Below are 24,362 nucleotides of genomic sequence, written 5' to 3' on the forward strand. Positions count from 1 at the left end.
TGCAGAGATGGTGCAGAATGGTCTTTCCTAAAGGCAGAGGGTAACTTGGAGGAGACTAGGTCAGGTGGGTACTTTGGGTTCACAGAACATTTATTTCTCATGGCACATTTAACAGCTCTTTTGTACCGCATTAGCAGAACTGTACTCAGCATGCAGTTTGGCAATTACTTAATTAGGACGTCTCTGGGTCCTAACACCGTTGGATGTAGCCGAATAGCTACAAGCTCTCTCATCCCAATGTGCAAACCTCAGGAGAGTCAGGTCTCCCAACTGTATGTGTCCATTTCCTTGCGTGTCCAAGAGGTCGTTTGTGGTGGCAGATTGCAACCTGCTTTGCTCAATGCAGGCAGATTGCTTGCTTCTAACGTGTAAGCTCCTTTAGGGATTGACTTGAGGGGGAGAGTCTCCATCCCCAAGAGAAAGCTTGTGGCTCGTGAAACATTCTGCCTACTCCCATCTCCCTCTGGGGAATGGAGAGGATGATTGATGGACCTGCAGCCCAGGAGCAGGGCAGATGCAAGGGGATAAATCACTCCAGCGCTTTGAAATGGACTCTGGCTTGCTTTTTAATGAGGCTGTTGTGAGTAAAAGGGAGAGAGGACAGGGAAGAGCAGATGGTGTGGCCTGTTAATTGCCACTAAGGCTCGTGCTGAAAGGCTCATGCTCCTACCCTGCAGTGCTCTTCTTTTCAGTGCTACCTCACTAGGTGATATCCATTCCAGGCACCATCAGATGCGGCCAGGACAGGTGAATGTCTTATGGATGCTAGATCAACTGGCAGGCAGGTGCCCTGCATTTCTTGGCTGTACTCATGCAGGAAACACCAGCTAGGGTCTCTGAAGGCAGGCGGTTCTTACTCTCGCAGTCCCTCAATGCAACCCTTTCCCCTCTGCACCACAGCACCTCCCTTCCCTTTCCAACTGGATCAGCCTACAATATATGCCCGGAATAATAAAGAGAAAAGGCATTCAACTAAGGCTTACTCAGAGAAGACCCAGTGAAATCAATGGACCTAACCTAGTCACGGTAATTAGTTTCAATGAGTCAATAAGACTTAGTTGGACGCCACCCGATGCCTCTGAACATTTGCAGAGCGCAGTTACCAATGGGTAAGCACAACCTCCTGGTTATCTGGGATTAGGAAAGAGAACTTGCATAACAGAAGTGCTGACTTCCGGGCAGGCTGATGCTTTGGGCACATCTTGGTTTGGAAACGAAGCCTCGTCTTTTGGGATCATGATCCCAAAAGGCCCACTGGACAGAAGCAGCCATATCAGGAACTGCTCTTTTTTCCCCTCCCACATTCCAACTTTAGGACTTCTAATGGCTGAGTCAGCCAAGGGGTGTGTGGACTGAGTGTAGAGCTGGTACCTGAAGGACGCGCCTCAATCACGTATCTGGTGATAGGACCTTTCCCAGGGTCACCACTTGACCAGTGGATTGTGATAGCTGAGCCGTACCTGGAGATGAAGGGCTCACCTGGAGGACCTGGAGCACCTGAGAACCAAGAAAGCCATTTTCAGTACAGAAATTCTGCTGTGAGGCTATGGAGCAAGTAACCAAGGAATAATTTCTTTCCTTTTCCCCTGCTAAATACAACCCCTAGGCAAGAAAAACTGCTAATCACATCTAACAATGTCCAGTCCCCAAAGGGTGAGTTTGTAGGTGCTTTCAACAGAGGTCCATTTTGTTGATTCCATGTGGCTTTAAATAGTACATCACTTTTTTGGGGGGGGGTACAACATTAGTATATCACCAATCAACCAGGACAGTTGCTCCCTAGAGAAACTCAAGAGTTCAATTCACAATACAGTGGTACCTCGGTTTACAAACACAATTGGTTCCGGAAGTCTGTACTTAACCTGAAGCGAACTTTCCCATTGAAAGTAATGGAAAGTGGATTAATCCGTTCCAGATGGGTCCGCAGAGTACTTAAACTGAAAGTACTCAAACTGAAGCGTACTTAAACCGAGGTATGACTGTACTTTGCAAGATCTATATATAAGTATATTAAGTGGCAGATAAAGAAGGTTTTCCCTGCCCCCCCGGCTCTTAGTTTACCTTCTCCTGGCCCAGTGGTGATGTTGGCTTCTACTTCCGGTCCGTAGGTAAAGGTCTTGGCTCGGATTCGGAACCGGTAAGTGACTCCTTCCGCTAGATCTTTGACTTTCAACCATAGCGGACTGTTTCCCTTCACATCCACTGTTACAATCTTGCTCACACCTGCAGGGCAGAGAGGCAGAATTTAGGGATTAGGCACTCAACCCCATCAATGGCCACTTGCAGCCAGAGAACTTTCCCTGCTGCTAAGTTGCTGCTATTTATCAAATCCAAACTCTCTTACGCTTAGTTCCTAGTTTCTTACAGCTTACATTATTGCTTATTCCTTCCAGCACAGATAAATACCTTAATATGTTGGGTATTTTATATGGGTCTATGTTGCTTGCTGTTTTTACAGGATGAGGAATGGCACATAATATCATGCAATGGTTTCATTGCATTTATTAATGCTAGATCCTTAGATTAGAGGCACTTCAGATGCATGCATGGATGGATGTGGAAGGATTGATTTGGTCAGTTAATAATGTTTCAGCAATAACTGTGATTATGTTCTGACATTAGTAGTATGTGGGAGTGTGAAACCAAATGTTCCTTTATATTAGTTGGATATTCTTTCTGAAACTTGTGGCCTAGTTATTCATTTGTTTTTGTTGATCAGAAAATTATATATATGGAATGGCATATGACCTTATGGGGCAGTACAAGACAGTATGGCCATTTGAGCCTGGGACCTATTTTTCTAATTATTATTTTTATTTTAAATATTGCTTTTTTTCAGGAAAGGTCAGAAGTAGAAAAATGATGACACCAGAAAGAGCTCATTTTTAAGCAAGAGGGGGATAGAACATATGCTTGGATATTATCACTGAATTTCACATTGGAATATTGAATACACAGTGTTCGATAAACACACCTTCTAGAAACCGTTTTTTAGCGCTGGCAATCTGAGAATTAAAAAAGGCATTCGAGTATGTGCAGAATGGCTTTCCATTACTACTGGTATGCACAGCTGACCTAAACCTCTCAGATTAGGAAACAGAATCTGAAGATAAAAAGGGTCTGGGGTTATAGTTAGTTTTTGGAAATTAAGTTCTAATGGTCGTGATTTGAAACATGAGACAGACTTGTTTAAATTGATTCACTACTTCAAACACACAACTGAGTCACTAATTCATGCACGTTCATAAACCTTCACACGCACACACACACACACACACACACACACACACACACACACACACACTGGACCCTGTCTTAAAGCCCCTCACCATCCACAGGCATGCAAGGTTCATAGATGAGTCGGTAGCCCTCCAGGATTCCATTAGGGAAAATTGGTGGCTCCCAGGAGACATTCACAGAGGTGGTGGTGAGCTCACTAAATTTGATGGAGCCTGGTGAGCTGGGGGCTGTGAGGAAAGAAAAGGAAGGTGTTAGAAGTTATGGGTGATGTTAGGCTTTCCTGTCAACAACATGGCCTCGTGAATGGAGGTGGTCTAGCTACCCACCACTAATCTCCAAAAGGAAAGGCAATCCCTTGAAATCTATCAGTCCTTGAATACCGGCGACCTTTTGCACAGCCAGTGACGGAAAACAATACAGAACAATGGCAGGACAGGAAGCAGAGATATCTGGTCTAAGAGCAGCAGGGGAAGGGGGCAACATGGGCTAAGTACTTAAAAACCCAGAAGAGGAGACTATAACCCCCACTCAACCAAGAATTCACTGGAGGGTCATGGGCCAGTGACGGTGGCTCTCCATCACATCTGTCAAATGGGAATATACCAGGGCCAAAACAGATGTGAAACAGATGTGAAACATGAAGAGCCCAACATTGTGTTTCCCTCACAATGGCAATACATGGGCCAGGGATGTGACACTTACTAGGGAGAACCAGCAAATAATAATAATAATAATAATAATAATAATAATAATAATAATAATAAATTGTATACCACCCTATACTCTCAGGTCTCCTGTGCTTAAGCCTTTCCTACCCACTGATTCTCCCTTACAAATACCACCCACTAGCTGATTTTAACTTCTCCCAGCCGGGCTTCAATAGCAGAAGTTAGAATCGCTTGTGTGTGTGTGTTTAACTATTGTGAAAACAGTTGCAGGAAGGACTGGGAAGAACTTTGCACACTAGAATTTAGCAATGATGCCAATGATTGCAAAACACTTTGCACACCCATTGTTTATAGAACAGATTAAAAAGTAATGCATACCCAACTATCCCTCAAGAACACAAGAATCCCAGACTCTTGATGGATCAGACCAAAGGCCCCATCTATAGTGCAGTATCCTGCTCTCACAAATGGCCAATCAGGTGCTTAAGGGAAGGCTGCAAGCAGTTCTTGAGCGCGAGAGCACTCTCCCCATTTGAGACTCCCAGCCACATGCCGCCTCCCCTATGTGAATCCTAGAGAGGGAAAGCAGCTCAACCTCTGGATACCTCATAGTTTTAAAAGGCAACCTCATCAGGGCAGAATCTCTCTTTCAGGTTCATGCAACCTACGGACAGGCCACCCCATGGAAAAGTTAAGATTTAGGTTTAAGGTGGCAAAGTATGGAATATAGGAGGGGGGAGAATGGACGATGTGATTAAGGGAGCTGCGGAGACTGTGGATTGGGAAACCAAAGGTGGGCAAAGGAAAGTGCTGAAATAATGTTTAACTAGGCCAAAGTTTCACAAAACTAAAGGGATCCTGGTGCCACCTTGCTGGACCCTCTCCTGAAATCACAGCATTCACCTCACCACCACAGGTTGGGAGAGGACATCTGAGAAGGGGAAGCCTACATGTGTAGAAATTGCATGTGCATTGCCTTACAAAGCAGCAGGCGGCTGCCTTCAAGGCCAGCTCTAGTGGCAGTGAGACTCCACAAAACTCCCACAGCAAGCCTATTAAATATAGTAAGAGTTTTCCATAGCCGTAAGTCACAGAAGGAAGCGAAGCAGGCAGAAAACCAAGAAATCCCAGGAAGAAAGCTAATTTTCTAGGAAGTCGTTAACTACTTTTGAAACTGTGCTCATGGTTTTAATCTGTCCAGGGCCGAACAATTCCCACAAGCTGGCTCTGAAAATGTAGCATGTCTATAGCATGTCTATTGTTTGAAAATAAAGCTTCTTCCACAACATGACACAATATTGGGGGGAAGACACTCCCAATGAAAATTTATGTTGCTATACATCTTAGATGCCTGTTTCTTTGTATATATTTTGATTGGGGGGGCATATGGATGTTTTAAGATGGTCTATATCTGTAATGCCTAATAAAGGTTTGGAGAAAGAGATAAAGATAACAAATCTATGCAGGTGGAATTGGGCTAGGGCTATTGTTTCCCGACCCCATGCTCTGCTGCTGGTTTCCTTGACAACCAAGGCATTTCACAAGTCTGGATTATTTTGGGAAACACTGCTTTGGCAGTGTGAAAGGATGAATGAAATAAACAAACAAACAAGAAAACATCTCATAATGCTAGTTTAGAGAGTAGCTCATGAGCCAGATCCTAAGAAAATCAAATTATTTTTAAAAGGGAATGCTATTACATATTATGCTTGCGAGATTCCCTAGATTGTTTAACAGCATTCACTCCTTTGTACTGAACAAGCAACTGCCCTTCATTTTCAGTTTTCTGTATTTTAGCTGGAAGTGATAACAACCTTGTCAAGGAGGAGGAGGAGGAGGAGTTTTATAAAAACCGTGATAGAAATAAAGTGGTCAAATGATCCAGGTGACTTAAGCAAGTAAGCCAAGCCGCAGTTTTCATTGGAAGCGTGGCTGGACCTAGGGATGGTAAAGGAATCTTCTTGTCCAGAATCCCGTTGTTACTGGGACCAACTAGGTCTTTTAGCAAAACAGCCATCCTGGCCTGTATCCTCCATATCTTCTCAAATATATTATTAGACCCAAACAAAATGATTCCCGACTGTATATCCTAACTTCTTCTTTTTCTTAAGTCACAGGTGGGAAGTAGATAGGGGTTGTATTTTTCAATGGTGAAAGGTGTGTTTAAACCTTTCTCTCATGACATTTCCTCCCCAATACAAATCACACACACCAAGCTGTTATTTATCCCTGGGGGGGAAATCTACATAGACCCGTAAAGCAGTCTTCCTCAATCTTTTACCCAGCAGAAGTTTTAGGCTTTAATTCACATCAGCCCCAGCGGTAGCATAGTCAATGGTTTGGGAAAAGGGAAGTTGCAATCCAACAACTTCTGGGACTCAGCTACATTGGCAGAGAAAAAGCAATTTAGATGCATTGTATATGCATTATAACACTGTGACACCAGATGGCGCTGTGGAGTTCGGTTTTTGCCAACCTGATTTCTCATACAGTAAAGTTTACATCGCCGAAGAATTGATGCTTTTGAATTATGGTGCTGGAGGAGACTCTTGAGAGTCCCATGGACTGCAAGAAGATCAAACCTATCCATTCTTAAGGAAATCAGCCCTGAGTGCTCACTGGAAGGACAGATCGTGAAGCTGAGGCTCCAATACTTTGGCCACCTCATGAGAAGAGAAGGCCCCCTGGAAAAGACCCTGATGTTGGGAAAGATGGAAGGCACAAGGAGAAGGGGACGACAGAGGACGAGATGGTTGGACAGTGTTCTCGAAGCTACAAACATGAGTTTGACCAAACTGCGGGAGGCAGTGGAAGACAGGAATGCCTGGCGTGCTATGGTCCATGGGGTCACGAAGAGTCGGACACGACTAAACAACAACAAAGTTTACAACTGAAACGCTTCTTTGATGTGTCTAGATGAAGCCCTGGAGGGCCCCTGGTTGGGCAAAGCTACTCTAAGATAACTGTATATTTCCCTTTCTGGAGCAAATAGCAGTTCATCTAGTCTGGCCCTTATTTTTATTCATTTTAAATATGTTTATACTGCCTTTAAGGGAGAGGGGGCTCCAAGGAGATGGGCAGTTTGAATAAACTTATAGCAATTAAATGATTAAAAGCTAGTAAAAATAAACCACAAACATCCAACCCAAAAGCATTCTCAAAGTGAAGATCTCTCCCCCCCCCACTTTAATGAAAAGCTAAATCTAGCTGTATTTACTTGCTATCTCTCATATTCTGTAAAGCACTGGCAACAAATTAGGATTCCTAAAACCAGAAACTCCTAAAATAGCATCTCCTGGAATAAAAACTGTTTGCAGGTGCACAGTATCTCAAACCTCTTTTCTCACCAAAGCCACTGGGAACTTCTAACAGACAGAGAGACCATTGTCTCAGGGCATTAGGCAGAATACAGGTTTTGTTTTGTTTTGTTTTGTATTTTAGCCGAGTCCATTCAAAGTCAGCGACTTAAACCTTTGGCGCAGTCATTTTTAGAGCAGAGCAGGGGGCCTGCAAAGAGGGGAAATGGGAGAAGCCGTCCTAAACTGCTCTGGCCAAAGTCATCGCTGCGATTCTTTTCATGCTCCTTTATGCTGTGCCAACAACAACCCCAAAGATCCAAGGAATGGGAAGCCAGCGAAGCGCAGTCCGAGACAGCCCCAACTTCCTCTCTGCATAGCAGGAAATGCAGATACAAGCCCAGATCCTCACTCAGCAGTGCCCTTGGCTTAAAGAAGGTTTCACCAGCCAAAGCTGTTGGAGGTGGATATGGCCCATAAGCCTCTCCTTGTTTCCTTTCTTGTGGGCTTTGATCTCCAAACATGTAACCTGAGGATGTTTTGAAGCTCATAGCTGGAAGGAAGAGGAGGGGCGCAGGTGACGCAAAGGAACAAAGCAGGTGCCTGTTGAGGGTGGAGCACAGGGGTTCAGGCTACAGAGACACATGTGCCTTTTGTTGGGCATCAAATGCAGCCCAAGGTCAACAGTTCGACGGTTCTGCTGAATCTCAGCCTGGTGGCACAGCAATGTACACAGAGCAGCAACGTTCCAGCTCAAGAGTCAAGCTCCTAGTCAGAGAGGGGCTTGAACATTCAGGAGAACTTGGGGTTGAAGCACAGGGGAGTTGGGGGCTCAGGACCTGCAAGCCAATGATTCAGCTGGCGGCGGCAGAGACATGCTGGGATGCTGTGGGCTGCTCATCCAAAATTAAGAGGCCCGGAGCGAAGTGAATGTTTTATATAGTGGACAGATGAAGAATCGGAAGTTCTTCACTCTCTGAATCTTATTTTTCTAGCTATCTCTTTTAACCTCTTTTCTATTCTTTTTTTTTTCCTTTCTCTATCCCCCTCCTCCTTTTGTGTTTTTATTGTATCTAAATAAAAGTCTTGGTTTGGTTAAGAAAAAGCAGGGGCGGGGGGAAGGTGTTAAGCTTTGCATTTTTCTCTATAAACCTTAATAAAAATGATAAAATAAGAGGAAAAAGAGAATGTGGGTGAGACCTTAAGGCAGGGGTCAGCAAACTTTTTCAGCAGGGGGCTGGTCCACTGTCCCTCAGACCTTGTGGTGGCCGGACTATATGTATGTATGTATATATATATATATAGGGAAATGAACAAATCCCTATGCCCCACAAATAACCCAGAGATGCAATTTAAATAAAAGGACACATTCTACTCATGTAAAAACACGCCGATTCCCGGACTGTCCGTGGACCTGATTGAGAAGGCGATTTGGCCGGATCCGGCCCCTGGGGCTTAGTTCACCTACCCATGGCTTAAGGCTGCAGTTAAGAGGATGACCTATCAATATAGCTGGACCAAAAAAGATTTGCTGCTTATACACAGAGAAGTGTTTTGGCCACACACGTTAAAAAAACAACCTCATCTGTGAGACTGAATGAGAATAAACACTTTCCATCGTGGTCGTGCTCATGCCTTGCCATCCTCGGCCCAACTCTGCACATCAGCACAGGACCTGCAAACTGCTATTCACAGCCAAGTCTCCGCTTCCTCTACGCCACAGGTGTCAAACCCAAGGCCCGCGGGCCAAATGCGGCCCGCCAGACCTCCTCATGTGGCCCGCCGAGCGCCCCAGCCAGCAGGACCCAGCAGCGGGACCTTGGCCGCACCGACAAACAGGCCGCTATCTGGAGGCACGCGGGGAGCGCTCCGCTTGGAGACTACAGCTCCCAGGGGCTCCTTTCGGGAAACCGTTCTCGCCTCTTACTCTCGCGAGATGGCCCGCCGCTGCTCCCTTCCCCAACCCCACCTCTCGCAACTTCGCGCTCGCTTTCGGCGCGGTGGTTGAATGTGGGGCGGGGCGGTGGCAGCGATGACAACGCGCTCCGCTGCCGCGTCGTCTCCTCCGACGAAGCTGCCGTTCGTCCGGAAGCTCCGCAAGTCCTCCAAAGTCCCTCTCCTTTTCTGGCTAGAGGAGACAAGCGCGCTGCAGCCGCAGCTGCGGCTTCCAGGGGCGCCGAAATGAGCGGCAGAGGCAGGGCTGGCTGCTGCTGCTGCTGCTTCTCCCTCTCGCTTGCTTGCTCGCTCTGAACTACCCAATGAAGGGTTGCTTCACTGGGAGGGATCAAAAGAGCAGCGAGGGGTGTGGGGAGAGGGGTGGGAGAAATGCAACAGTGGAGAAACTGAGGTCGGGCTGCCTTTAAATGGGAGTTTAAAAAAAAAGGTTTCAATCCCGAGGAAATCAGAAGCAGATTTCAAGACATTTAATCACACACAGGGTGTCACTCTTGTGTGTGTGTGTGTGTGTGTTATGCTTTTCAAAATCTGCTTCACCCAACAAGGACAGCGAATTTGGGTTTCCTGTAAATTTCCCAAATGGAGAAGGATTGATTGGCGAAAAAGGGGAGGGGGAAGGGGTGGGCGGCTAGCAAAGGAGCGCAGAAGAATGGCATATTATCTGGTAGGGGAGGGGTGGCAGGAGGGAGGCAGCCCTCCATTCCTCCCTGGATAGTTTATATAGATCAGGGGTGGCCGACTCCAGAGAGACTGCTTGAGTTGTTGAGCTTTTTTTAGGGAGATATATGGTCCGTTTCCTGAGGAACGAACAGAAGCAGCCACTAACGTTACGGAAAGGGTTAAACTCCGACTTCACTTCTGCACAGGGAGAGGGGGCGGGGCCAGAAGGGCAGAGCCTCGCAGGGATCGACCAATAGACTAACTTGCAGGCTGCAGCTAGCTGCAACAGAATATTCTAAAGTAGAGCGGTTTGAGAATTTGTTGAATATAAAACATTTTTACTTGTCCTAGATACCTGCGTGCTTTGCTGATTACTGGATCCATGGTCCCTTGTGTTCACATTAATGTTTGCATATCGTATGACTTATGAGGCTCAACCCAAGGCTGCACTTCCACACCCATTTATACAAACCTATGCTCCATTGGGTATTAAAGATACATAGGCTTGCAGTGCAGAGAATTCTTACATTTGCCCTCTGCTCCATGAAGCGCCAGAGCAGGAGCCCCACCCAGCCCCCTTCTGCCCCCCCCAACCAGCAGGAATGAGGAAGGGCTGAAGGCTTCCTCACTCAGCCCCACACCCAAGCCCCTCTCCCCAGAGAACCCTGTGAGGCGCAGGGGGATGATGGGGGACCCTTGTAAATCCATCTTCCTGAACAGCAGCTCCAAGCGTTTGGCAATATTTGTATGTTTTAAAAAAATACTGTCTGTTACCAAAAATCATTTTTCAATAAATTGTACAATAATTGTACATTTGAATATCTACTTGCCATTATTCTGACTATTTTTCTGCTTTCAGAGCTAGTTATTACTTACATTATTACAAAAAACAGTAATAATTGAATGCAGTGACAATAATTTATGATAATAAAGAGTGGACACATAGTCCTACAGATGCAACCGGCCCTTTGAGGGTGACCAAACTGCTGATGCGGCCCCCGATGAATTTGAGTTTGACACCCCTGCTCTACGCCATCCTATCCCACCTGCTTGCTGCGTCCGGCCCTTGATAGGGGCGCTGCGGGGCCCATCGCCTGCAGCATTGAAGGCCAGGATGGTGACAAGGTAGGCGGTGTAGCCGGTCAGATTCTTGAGTTTGACGCCGTTCTCCGGCAGGAAGAGCGTTTTCACCCGTTCTGTTTCGTTCTGCCGCTGGGCCTCCCAGAAATAGATCTGTAGGGAAGAGGAAGTGGGGTGCAGTGAGAAAAATGGGGGGGGGGAGAGAAGAGGAGCACCCGTTTTTCTCTTTGTGGCCACCAATGCGTTTCCAACAATGCTGTTCTTCCCCTCCCGAAATGTGGAGTGTTTAAGGCTATGAAATGAATTACTGTAAGTATTTAATATTGTTCGTTCCTTGGAATCGCTACAGAACTTTATCAGCATAGGCTTGTCCTGCTAATAATTTCCTCAAGTCATACAAATCACGCAGTCGCTCAACCATCTAGAACAGGGGTCACCAAACTTTTTTTCAGCAGTGGGCCGGTCCACTGTCCTTCAGACCTTGTGGGGGGCCAGACTATATAATAACCCAGAGATGCATTTTAAATAAAAAGGACACATTCTACTCATGTAAAAACACGCTGATTCCCGGACTGTCCGTGAGCCAGATTTAGAAGGCAGTTGGGCAGGATCCGGCCCCCGGGCCTTAGTTTGCCTATCCATGATCTAGAACAGAGGAAAGGGAACCTGTGGCCTTTCAGGTGTGGCTGCATTCCAGCTCCCATCAGCCCCAGCCAGCATGGCTAAGGGATGGTCACCTGGTGAGAACCGGATGATGGAGGCTATATAGCAAGTTTGCCACAGCGAGTAGGGCTGCAGAGGGAGGGAGATTTAAAAAGGAAATCCAGAGATGGAGGAAGGGGCAGGTGGAGAGAGGGAGTCCATCGGCATGATGGGCCTGCTAACTATGACTGTGCCCTACTATCCTGGGGAACAGCAGATGCCCAGGTACAATGCTAAAATATTTTTTTACTCTTGGCTCTCTGGCCACTGTCCATTATTTTAACATCTCTCTGTCCTTTGTTGCTCTCTGCTACCTCAGTCCTTTGCCGTAAGTTCAGATATTGCTAAAGCCAAAAACACTGGGTTCTTTCCAACTCAGGGCTTATCCACACTTTACCTTTTCTCCGCTCTTTCCAGGCAGGGTCCACAATTTAAAGCTCCACGTCCAATAGCCCCTTTTGGGCTCCGGAATGGCATATATAAATAACATTTTTATCCAGGATACAAGTCCTAATGCCCAATAAATGTGTGTGCAAAAAGTTTCGTTCATTTATTCAAAGCACAGGACATAAATCTCCCTGTTACGCACAGAGATAAATTTTATTATACCTAGCTCATGCCACTACTATGTTCCAAAAAACTTTTAAGCTGGCCTGTGAAAACACGTTTCCAAAGGCTATGAAATGAATTAAGCACCTCAAAAGATTTTCCCCTGAGGATTCTCAACGGGGAAGGCAAGCTTCTTCTGTTAAATGGGCACGTAACAATTAGGACATGTTGGACCCTGAACTAGGCAAGACAGCACAGGCAAACCATTTTGCAGCCTTGGCTCATGGGGATGGATTAAGAATGGGGTACTGTTAACAGTGCACCTCTGAAGTCACTCTTGGGTGATATCCAGACTTCCACAGAGAAGCCGGACCATCCCACCAAGCCATGAAGTCAAGGCGCCGGAGAGACGGCAGCAAGTAGGCTCCATGGCAACGCTTCCCGGCACCCATGGAGGTCTCTTAGGAAACAAGGAAGCAGCTTTCCAAAACCGCAGTTCTACTGGCTTGTAAAGTGCCCCGCTAGATCACGGATGGGATGCATGAAGGCAGGGTGAAGAATGGCTGCGCAGGGATTGGCAAGAGACTAGTTCCAGTTCCACAATATGGTGGCTGGATGCTCTGTCATCTGCCACAATGCAGGGGACAGGCTTTTAAGCACTTTGCAAAAAAAAAAAAAGTCTATGCTGGGTGAACAAATCACATGAACAGCCCAGAACTAAGGTAATTTCGCATGCCACATGGTGGCAAACATTTGCCACCTCAAGCATATATTGTAGGGGGCCAATCTCAGTCTCCCGGAGGAATGCATCTGTTGTAAATTTGCACCTGACACAGGCACAATATACAGTTTTAAAAGGTGCATTTTGAACGTACCCATAAAAACGACGTAAGGTGCAGAACATCCCTTAGTTCCCCAGGGACAAAAGCAATCCTGACAAGGCACAGCATGTGAAACTCCAGTGTTTTATTTGAAGCTCAACAGCATCACTTGCAGGGGAAATGTAGAAACACATTTTCTACCACCCCCACCCCCCGAAAAAAAGAGAAAAATTCTTGCTTCTTTCATTTCCAATAGATGTAGGGCTGCTGCAGTCAAAGTCCCACCCTATGAATGGATCCAGCCAGAATATCTGATGGCTTAAAAGAAGACTTTTAACCGCTGCAAGGCACTCGTAGGCCAAGGTGGTACCCTCCTGACGATGTGGACCATCCCATCATCCCTGACTACTATTGATGCTGGCTGGGGCTGATGTGAGTGGGAGTCCTACAACATCAGAAGGGAATCACATGTGCTACCCCCAATCTAGCCTGACATCATGCACTGGCACAAAAAACCCCATTACTGTGAGCGTTTCTAACACATTAGGCTGTAGAGGAATATGGAAGAGGACACTGCGATATGTTTATGTGGTAGCAGCAGCAGCAGCAGCAGCAACGGCAACTCCCTTTACAATCTCTGCAGCGCAAAAGGTTTCGACCCCTATCCACAAATGTCCTCCAGGGTGAGAAGTGCACCAGCCTTCTTCGCCTGTAGCCCAGATCCCTCCCTCCTATGGCCTGGTACCTTGTAGCCTTGGATGTCTCCGTTCTGTGTCTCGGGGGGTGGCGGCTCCCATGTGATGTCGAGCTGGGTGGCTGTGGCACTTTGGATGGCCACATTCTGTGGTGCAGCTGCAGGGACTGAAGAGAGCAGAAGCAGATGTCAGCGAGAAGGCAGGTGCCTGAGTTAACTGATACTCTGGCAAGTCCATGGAGAAGCAGGGAACTGTTTTTTGCTTTGGAACGGATGTTTGTTTACCCTAGGGGAGCTTCCGGACTTGGCCACAGACCTGTCTGCTTTTGGGATCGAGACCTAATGACCTCTTTCTGGCAGCTGCCTCTGTATTGATTAAGGAATGGATCTGCTGGCTTGTTGTGTGGGATTGGTAGCTAATGGGTGTGAGACACAGGAAGCTGCCTTATACGGAGTCAGGCCACTGGGTCCACTTAGCTCAGTATTGTCTGCACTGACAGGCAACAGCTCTCCGGGGTTTCAGCCCAGGGAGTCCTTCCCAGCTCTACCTCTCTTTCAAATCAGAACCAGTGAAGGCGGCGAAGGTCCTGTGTGAGTGTCTGGAGGCGGTTGGAGGTTGGATGGCGGCTAACAGATTGAGGTTGAATCCTGACAAGGCAGAAGTACTGTTTGTGGGGGATAGGAGGCGGGCAGGTGTGGAGGACTCCCTGGTCCGGAATGGGGTAACTGTGCCCCTGAAGGACCAGGTGAGCAGCCTGGGAGTCATTTTGGACTCACAGCTGTCCATGGAGGCGCAGGTTAATTCTGTATTCAGGGCAGCTGTTTATCAGCACCATCTGGTATGCAGGCTGAGACCCTACCTGCCCGTGGACTGTCTCACCAGAGTGGTGCATGCTCTAGTTATCTCTCGCTTGGACTACTGCAATGCGCTCTATGTGGGGCTACCTTTGAAGGTGACCCAGAAACTACAATTAATCCAGAATGCGGCAGCTAGACTGGTGATTGGGAGCGGCCGCCGAGACTATATAACACCAGTCTTGAAATACCTACATTGGCTCCCAGTACATTTCCGAGCACAATTCAAAGTGTTGGTGCTGACCTTTAAAGCCCTAAACGGCCTCAGTCCAGTATACCTGAAGGAGCGTCTCCACCTCCATCGTTCTTCCTGGACACTTGAGGTCCAGTGCCGAGGCCCTTCTGGCAGTTCCCTCGCTGCGAGAAGCCAAGTTACAGGGAACCAGGCATAGGGCCTTCTCGGTAGTGGCACCCGCCCTGTGGAACGCCCTCCCATCAGATGTCAAAGAGAAAAACAACTACCAGACTTTTAGAGGACATCTGAAGGCAGCCCTGTTTATGGAAGCTTTTAATGTTTAATAAATTATTGTATTTTAATACTTCTGTTGGAAGCCGCCCAGTGCGGCTGGGGAAACCCAGCCAGATGGGCGGGGTATAAATAATAAATTATTATTATTATTATTATTATTATTATTATTATTATTATTATTATTATTCCAGCCCTACCTGGAGATGCTGAGATTTGCACCTGGGACCTTCTGCATGCAAAGCAGATGCTGTACCACTGAGCTATGGCCCTTACTTGTAGGCTTGCACTAGAGCTGCAGGCAATACAATTTGTTGCTGTTTTAGACTGCCAGCCTGCTCCCTCCTCAGGCTTTTGTTCTAAGCTCTCAGGAAGCACAAGGATGTAGGGAAACAGAAACTTGAGAGAGAAAATGGCTCCTGGGAAAAAAAAAGATGCCTGGCTTACCAGCCTCGCCCACAAAGACCTCCTGGGGTGAGCTGGTGGGGCCCTCACCCACAGCATTGTAGACACTCATTCGGATCTCATAGCGGCGGTGCTTGTTCAGGTCTGCAGAGGTGAGATGCAGAAAGGAGATTGTCATACATGGAGGGCAGAGGCAGAGCTTGTTTCTTAATTCTGGAGCTGCCTTTAAAAGTAGCGGCGTATACATTCCTGGCTATGATCTGGTCTCACATTTCCCTCCTTTTTGCATGCTCCTATCAGACACCACTCCCACAATGGTACTAATTCCTTCACAGCCCTTTGCGAAGCTGGCAGATGGTGCCAGGATATTTCTCCAGAAGGTAAGAGGACAGAGCAAGGGCACCTGAAAAATTAATTGTGACGTCTGGCTTCCAGTATGTGAACTAGCACTTTAGAAAGCAAGTTCCTAGCCTTCGTGGTTCTAACCAAAATCTAAGCAAGCTGAAGTAAACTTTGTTGTAAAATGAGTCTTAGGCTGCGTACACGCTGTACGTTTAAACCATGTTCAAAAGGCATTCTTTCCCTCAAATATTTCAGGGCACTGTAATTTACTGCTACTGCTTCCCAGAAACCCAGGCATGTTATAGTGCCCAGAATTATTTGAGGGAAAGAATGTGCTTCAAATGTGCTTTAAAAACATATAGTGCGTACACAGCCTTAACAGGCCTTATAGTATTGAAGGGGAGATATTTCACGTAAGCAAAATTCTTCTTCTTGAATCATGGTCCTTACTTCCCTGCCCCTAAATTAACCACAAATTTCCCCTTTGCTCTCTATTATTCCACTCTAGAAGTTAGGAAAGAGTACCCAAATTAACAGGGAAAACCCCATAAAAAGGAAATGTGGACTGCCTTTGTGTTTGTCATCCAAACACAAAACTAGTTCTGTTATTATATTGTGATGAGGAAACTGGGAAATCTACGCATGGGGAACTTGCACTTTCTTTTTTTGCCAGATTAAGGGTTTTAATTGGAAGCAAAATAAGCTATTCTTGGGCAAGGGGGACATCTTGGGCTCTAGAAAGTGATGTGATAACAACAACAAAAACAGGAAAGAGCTGCTGTTCTCCCTGCCCCCAGTCACCCTCCATAGGCGACAGTGCTATAATCTAGATAGGAACCACATTCAAGAGAGACCAGAGACACAAGCAGAAACAAATGCACAGACAAGAGATGAAGCACCCACTTACTGTCCAGCTCGTATTGTGTGAGGGAGGCCTCAGTCAGGTTCCGCATGGCATACATTGCTGTGGGGTGGCAGATGGTCAGAAGGGAGAAGCAGTCAATGCAGGTTAGCCACATGTAAATAAACATCTCGACAATGCAAGCAGGACTAACAGACATCAGTCGGGGGTGGGGGAGAAGCAGCTAGGAGAGAAACTCAAAGAACACATCAAAGAACACCGAGAAGTCTCCAACAAAGTATTGGGAAAGGGGGGAAATATCCCAGAGAGGGGTTGTGGCTACCAAAGATGGACAAACCTGATCAGAAAGTTTATGGGCATCATGATAGCCTGGGTGACAGATTTTATCTGAAGAAGTGGGCATGCACACGAAAGCTCATACCTATGACAAACTTAGTTGGTCTCTAAGGTGCTACTGGAAGGAATCTATTATAATTATTTGTTTCTCTCAGAGAGAGAGACACCCTGGCACTAAAAAGGCCAAGCTGATAGGGCCGAATATACCAACCACTTGCTAAGATCAATGTTTTCCATTTCAAGCGCACTGGGAACAACAATGTATTATTCTCTAGGGCAGTTTCTGAATGTTTGCAGTGCTGGTTTATGACTGCAAGGGAAAAAGCTTGCCAAGTCACTTTTGTTACTGGAGAAAGCAGTGGGTACACTGGTGCTAAATCTTGGGCAGTACTTAGTCCCAGTGCTTGTTATGGGCGGCTTGCTCTGGAATGATGGTGCCCGTGCTAGTGTTTGTTGGCTTGTTATTTTTGTTTTTGTTTTCTTGCTGCAGGGTAAGTTGAAGGCAGTGGGCAGGGCTAAATTCTCACTTTCTCCAGTTCCCAGAACCCTCGCTGCTCACAAGCATACTCACAGGTGAGTTCTGCCCATTTTGCCCTGGGATTGCCGATACTGCGTGCAGTGAATCCCCGCACCCCTTCATATGCCAGCTCCCGGTAGCGGATGCGAAAACCTAGCAAGATGCCATTGATTCTGTCCTCAGATGGAGCCTATGGAAGGAGAAACAGATAAATCAACGAGGGACTCACACACAATATTTGCTTCCCCTTGCACGGCTGTCACTTGTGAGACCAGCTTCCAGCAAAAGGATTCTGTCCCATATTACACCTGCTTTCTAATACTGTCACCTCCCATTGCCCAGTCAAAAGCTGGAAGTGGTGCTGAAATGCCAGGGCTTCCCTGCCCTGTCACTGCCAGGAGGGAAGCACCACTGGAGACCGGCAAAAGGCGCCTCAGCATCTTTATATGCTCTTTGCCTTGAGGAATGGATGGGGTGGGTGTACTAGCCAAACCACTGATGCCTACCTCAAGCCAATATTTCACACTGGTTTGGTTAAACATTTCTGTTTCCCACTTTTCAGATCCTCACATAGCCTTCCACCCGCCCCCCTTGCTGCAACACGCAGGCAAACTCAACAGAGCCCACAGTTTCATCACCCAAAGTCACCTGTCCCATTTTGACAGCAAAACCTTCTTTTGTGGGCGGAATAAAGAATGCTAAGCTGGGGCTAAAGTGCGGAAACTAGGTATATATTTGTGCATAAATAGACATGGTTGCAAATCTCATGACCGTTTTCAAACTCAACTTTCTAAGACCATGCTCAAGATCAGGTATAGGCAAACTCGGCCCTCCAGATGTTTTGGGACTACAATTCCCATCATCCCTAGCTAACAGGACCAGTGGTCAGGGATGATAGGAGTTGTAGTCCCAAAACATCTGGAGGGCCGAGTTTGCCTATGCCTGCTCAAGACAGAGACACTACCAGATTTGCTGGCCATCAGAAATAAGCTTAGAATGCCACCCAGAACCACTGCACAGCACACTCATATTTCATTGGCCGGAAGCTTTCCTCAAGACAGCAAGAACGCCTGAACATTCCAGCTCTCCTACTCAGAGTTCCAATGGAGGAGAAAGAAAAAGGTACATTACCCTACCTGCCAGCGGATCAGTACAGATGTGGTGGTGTGTGGGGTCACTGACAAGATAGTGGGAGCTTCCTCTGGGGCTGAGAGAAGAGAGAAAAAAATGAGTCAAGTGCAAGAAGATCTAAGCTGTTCTTACACAGAGCCCTGAGAAATGGCAGGCTACTTGTTGCACTCAGTTGACAACTTGCCATTGGTGGTAAAGGTCAAAATTGGTTATCATTTTAGATTGGTGGATTTTGCAATTCCGAAGCAGGGAGACAATGGTTTTTGATGACAGAACATTTCCACAATGTGGAATATCTTGGGTCCAGTTGGTACTGGGTGCCCTGCACAATCTGCTCTGCCCATCACCCCCCCCCCGCGTTAGGTTTCTATTCCTCTCACTGTGCAGGTCACATGCCTGTGTTATGCATTCCAGCAAAGATTGTTGGAATCACAGGAGCGGATGTTTGCTGTATTCTGTTTCCGTTTGTTCTTCTTTCTTTTTTTTCTTTGGTCTTCTCTCAGCGAGAGAAGACATGTTTTCTTTTGTTCTGCCTTATGCTTAATAAAGTAGCTTTTAGTACACAACCTCAGCCTGGCTCCGTCTGCATTTTATCTGCTGGACTCTGAATATGTGCTCAGTGTCTCCAAGACATGAGTCATAATAAATCGTTGGGAAGGGCTGTTGGAACTCCCTAGAGCTGCACGCTGCATGCTGATGGGAAAGACGGGCTGGATTCCTTCCTGTATTATGCATGTGGATCATTTCTGTTTACTCGAATTACAGTGGTAATAATAATAATAATAATAATAATAATAATAATAATAATAATAATAGTAATAATAATATATTTATACCCCGCCCATCTGGCTGGGCTTCCCCTGCCACTCTGGGCGGCTTCCAACAAACATTAAAATACATCAAATATCACAGATTTAAAACTTCCCTAAACAGGGCTGCCTTTAGATATTTTCTAAATGTCAGGTAGCTGTTTATCTCTCTGACCTCTGATGGGAGGGCGTTCCACAGGGCGGGTTCCACTACCGAGAAGGCCCTCTGCCTGGTTCCCTGGTACCTTGGTTCTCGAACTTAATCCGCGGCTTCCGATTGGCTGCAGGAGCTTCCTGCACTCAATCAGAGGCTGCATAAGCAGCTTCGGACATTCAGCTTCTGAAAAGCGTTCACAAACCAGAACACTCACTTCTGGGTTTGCGGTGTTTGGGAGCTGATTTGTTTGGGAGCCAAGCCGTTCGACTACCAAAAGGTACCACTGTATTCATTTTCTTGCATTGACTCCCGGTTTCTCTACAGACACTGCTCCATGATGCTTTTGTGTCCCCATTACTGCTCTTCAAAATTACCCCCAACCTTTCCCATCTACCAGCTTCCCCACTGGTTTTGCAGCCCACAGCAGCAAGCCTCAGCTGCAGCCCAAACTCTCCTCCTCTGTTCTAACAGCATCAGGGCCACTTCAGTGGAATGCATGGAAGAGATTGGCACATAATGAAAAGATATGCAAAGCTAAATGTGCAAGAGGGAGGGAGGTGGTTGAGGATGAAGACAGGTGACTGCGGAGGTTTGATTAGGTTCAAACTCTATCCTGGTTCTGTTTTTGTGATCTAGATGCAGGACTGAATGGCTGAAACAGCACTGCTCCAGGTAGACTGGAAGAAGTAACCACTCTAACCACATACACTGCAATGGTTTCACTTGCTTTCATACGGCATGAGAGCTTCTTCTCCTATAACCGGAAGAGGAAAGTGTCTCATTCTAAAGAACTGTAACTCATGATTTAATGCCTTCACATACCAGCCTGTAGTGTGGTGAGTGACTCTGACTCTTCACTGTATTCGCTGTCACCAATATCATTGGTTGCCTTGACCCGGAATTTGTAGGTAGTGAAGGGTTTCAGCCTGCAAAGGGAGCACATGGTACTTGGCTTGTTTTTTGGAAGAAAACCACAAGGTGCAAACAGATTCACAGGCTTTTCTGTATTCTGCCTGCCAAGCCACTGATTTTTAACATGTTCTACCTCGAGACTAACAAGCTCATTCTCATAAAAGCTATCTTAATACTGTGCGAACACTAACACTCAGGCAGGAAATTTCAGTTTAGACCGGTGGGAATCTGAGGACAGCTCTGTGACTGGAAGATTTGCTCCAGATCCAGTCACATAACAGTTGTCCTTGTCAATGCCACCCCCCCCCCCAAAAAATAAACTTCTCCTTTCATTCCACCCGTTGATGTCTCACCTGTTGACTATGAAGGATGTGGTGTTGTGGTTCACGGAGGCGGAATGCAGCACCCATTTCCCATCAGGAAGTTCCCGTGTCTGTACAGTGTAATACCGGACTGGCGAGAGCCCATCGCTGCCTGGCTCCCAGGACAATAGTACACTTCTTGACTTGACGTCTTCCTGCAACACAACTGGCTTGCTGGGAGGTTGGGGACGGTCTGGGGGCAAGAGAGGTACAGATCACTGAAGGCTGGAAACATGGGGTGAAAATAGACATGGCAGTGATAGTATAGGTTTAAGGACAAATGTGAGAACCCCCCCCCAATCCATCACCTTGAAGAGAGCTTAATATCAGCTTCAAAGAAACCTGATCTAGGCAATGTCTTTCCCATCTGACTCTAACCTATATCGAGTTGACACAATACTTGTTAGTTTACAAACCAGAGAAGCTGAGCTCCAGCATGAGACCTAGAGTGTTCATTGGGTTCCCAAGAATCACATTCTCGTCTCCTTTTTAAAAGTGCTTCCCCCCCCCAACCCCCATGATCAAAAAGGAGAAACCATTTGTATTTTAATGTGATGCTCTCATGGGCTTCTTTAAACAGAAAAGTAATGTGATATTTCAGTTCAATGAAAGTGACAGGGCTGAATAACCACTCCTGAGTCCTATCTTTCTGCTTGTTTTCTGATTCTTTGGGAGGCAGTGGGGGGTGGGGCGGGGCAATTTGCTCCTGGAGAAGTACATAAGCTTCAAATAACCCCATGAAAGCAGAAGATGGGGGGGGGGTAGTTCATTCATGGGCTGATGATGAGGGACCGCTTTTTGGTATTTGGTATGGTGCTTTTGTGGGTGGCACTGTAGTCTAAACCACAGAGCCTAGGGCTTGCCGATCGGAAGTTCGAATCCCTGCGATAGGGTGAGTGCCTGTTGTTCGGTCCCAGCTCCTGCCCACCTAGCAGTTCAAAAGCATGTCAAAGTGCAAGTAGATAAATAGGTACCGTTCCGGTGGGAAGATAAACAGCGTTTCTGTGTGCTGCTCTAGTTTGCCAGAAGCGGCTTAGTCATGCTGGCCACATGACCCAGAAGCTGTCTGTGGACAAACGCCGGCTCCCTTGGCCTATAGAGCAAGATGAGCGTGCAACCCCAGAGTCGTCCGCTACTGGACCTAACGGTCAGGGGTATCTTTACCTTTTTATGGTGTTTTTAACAGAGGCCTTAAAATCCTGTGCCTGAGAGATATAGTGACTCAAGTAGTAAAAAGCAGAGGTGTATAAAATAAAAAAACTTTTTTAAAAAATAACAAAACAGCATGTGGTTGGTAGAGGGTTGTATTATGGACTGTAGCCAATGAGTGCCTTTTTGACACATGAACAATCACATTCTATGGTAAGGTTACCATATTTTTTTCAATGAATCCGGGGACACTTTTCAACTTCAATGGATTTTGTATGGGGACTGGTTTGTAAATCTGGGGATTGTCCCCGGGAAACGGGGACGTCTGGTAACCTTATTCTATAATCATACTAGATGAGTGCAAAGGGGCAGCCATGGGCACTAACTCCAGGGGGCCAAGCTCTTTTGGCTCCCCAATGTTCCTTATCATCAAGGGGTGGAGGAGGCAGAGTGCAGAGCTGAGCACTGCTTCAATGGCCTGTTTCTCCTCCTCCTGCCGTGGAAGGAGGCTGAGCACAAGAGAGGAGGAGCCACCGGCCACTGTGTTTGGCTCCGCCTCCTTCCTCCTCCTGAAACACGACAACACAACGTCGGCCCCCCTCGATCTCCGGCGCAAGTTGGCGCCTCTGGGAGGAGCCTCCCTAGTTTCCCTATATTATAAAAAATTGTAGGAATGCCCTAATGAACCATTCAATTATTTATACACAAATGACACTTTCAATTAAAAGCAAACAAACAAACACCAGATGATGCGCATTGTGGATCTCTGGTGAACCTACAGAACGTTGCTTTTCCAGTTTTGTGAAATCCAAGTCTGCAGCAAACAAAAAGGCTTTCTTTCCCATCCAGCTGTAGCTTCAGAATCTAAAATCCATGTAGATCCACTACAGACCAACCTCCTTTTTACATCAGGAAAGTTCATTAGCTTAAGGCCAACATATTTCGCCGAATGAGTTAGAAGCCTGAGGCCCAAACCAGGTGTGGCATGGGACTTATTTAATCTGAAAGCAGCTTCGGAAGTCTGCAAGTCGAAGCAGATGAACAGCTGTATGCTTAACCATTTCTGTCCAACTGTTCTTTCATTCAAAATCCCCCCCAACTTATTTTCCCACTCACTGAGATGCAGGGGGTGGGGGATGAATGTAGCTTTATCTTGGGAAGAAAAGCTGTGAGCAGAGCAATTTTGAGTGGGAAATGGCCGAAAGGAGTGCTCTCTGCCTACTCAAAACTGGCAGCAACAAAAGAAGATTAAGACTCCCCTCACCCCCTCACCCCCCCAAAAAAAACAACTAGAGGAAAGACACACATGACTGCATATCACAAACAGTAAAGGCCTGAGGGGGTACAATTCTGACAGAACTACTTCATACCTATGAGTACGCATGCCATATTTATTATGCTCCGTCATAAAAGAACTGCTCTGCATCTAGAAAACTAGTGCATCAGCTTGGTGTGCTAGGTAACCATGCAGGAAGCTTTCTTTAAAAATCATATGGATAAGTACTAAAAATATGGCACCGCCACATAACATGTGAAGTGGAAGAGTCCAGAATTCTGCTTTCTCTATCGGCATTCGGTGTCTGCAATTTTGTAGGTGCTGAACCACACAGGCCTTGACGCATAGCATGCATTTTAGAGCTTTCCTCCCAATTCCAAGCATTATGTCCCTTCCTGGAAAAAAAATACCTCTCTTCTCTGTAGTCACCACCAACGCTTCTGCTGCCTCACCCCAGCCCTTCCGGGTCTGTGCTGTGATACGGAAAAGGTAGGTCGACTCGGGCCTGAGACCAGTAGCAGTAAACTGCCTCGCACTGGGGTTGAGAACTTCCACGCTGGCAGAATTGGCGGTGGTGGTGTTGAGGCGGTGAGTGATCTGGTAGGCTGCATGCAAGAGGAAGACAGGAGGAAGTAGATCAGAACCATGGAAGTGGTTTTAGGGAGAGGTTACACATGGCTTGCGAGGTGGGCTGGTTTGCTTTATCCTCCGGTCAAGGGTGGCCCAAGATGTTTCAAGCACTGGAGGCAAAAAGGTCCTGCGGTTGCCCCCATAATGGGCTGTGTGTTAGGCTCTGCAAGGGCTTCCCTCCAAGGAAAAGCCCTTGCAAAGCCTCACCACCCTGCTGTGTATCTGTGGGAGATTTGGCAAGGGCTTCTCCCCTTGCCAAATGTCCCTTCCCGCTCAGCGGCGAGGCTTTGCAAGGGCTTCTGCTCAAGGGCTTCTCTCCTGTGTATCTGTCACGTGAGGCAGCCGCTTCATCCCGCCTCATGGGTGGGCCAGCTCTGCCTCCCATAGTTCCTCTAGTGCAGGCATGGGCCAAACTTGGCCCTCCAGAATTTTTGGGACTACAATTCCCATCATCCCTGACCTCTGGGGTCCTGTTAGCTAGGGATGA

At 46.8% G+C, this 24,362-nt stretch overlaps 1 protein-coding gene across 9 annotated transcripts in view; it reads right to left on the minus strand.

The window, feature by feature from the left end:
• Positions 1-24,362, minus strand: part of SDK2 (sidekick cell adhesion molecule 2) — a 316,878-nt gene that overhangs the window by 13,119 nt on the left and 279,397 nt on the right. For 7 of the 9 annotated variants that reach the window (XM_060271955.2, XM_088661448.1, XM_088661445.1 and 4 more), the window contains exons 29-40: positions 23,656-23,850; positions 20,812-21,013; positions 20,369-20,472; positions 18,586-18,656; positions 17,504-17,639; positions 16,642-16,698; positions 15,435-15,536; positions 13,718-13,833; positions 10,867-11,053; positions 3,330-3,467; positions 2,062-2,223; positions 1,372-1,497 (exon numbers count right to left, since the gene is read on the minus strand). In XM_060271955.2, coding sequence (XP_060127938.2) covers positions 1,372-1,497; positions 2,062-2,223; positions 3,330-3,467; positions 10,867-11,053; positions 13,718-13,833; positions 15,435-15,536; positions 16,642-16,698; positions 17,504-17,639; positions 18,586-18,656; positions 20,369-20,472; positions 20,812-21,013; positions 23,656-23,850 — 1,596 coding nt within the window. The remainder of the gene's footprint in view (positions 1-1,371; positions 1,498-2,061; positions 2,224-3,329; positions 3,468-10,866; positions 11,054-13,717; positions 13,834-15,434; positions 15,537-16,641; positions 16,699-17,503; positions 17,640-18,585; positions 18,657-20,368; positions 20,473-20,811; positions 21,014-23,655; positions 23,851-24,362) is intronic. The other 2 variants (XM_088661446.1, XM_088661451.1) reach the window with 1 other exon arrangement.

This window comes from Zootoca vivipara, chromosome 2 (assembly GCF_965207765.1).
Source record: "Zootoca vivipara chromosome 2, rZooViv2.hap1.1, whole genome shotgun sequence".
Taxonomy (NCBI): Eukaryota; Metazoa; Chordata; class Lepidosauria; order Squamata; family Lacertidae; genus Zootoca; species Zootoca vivipara.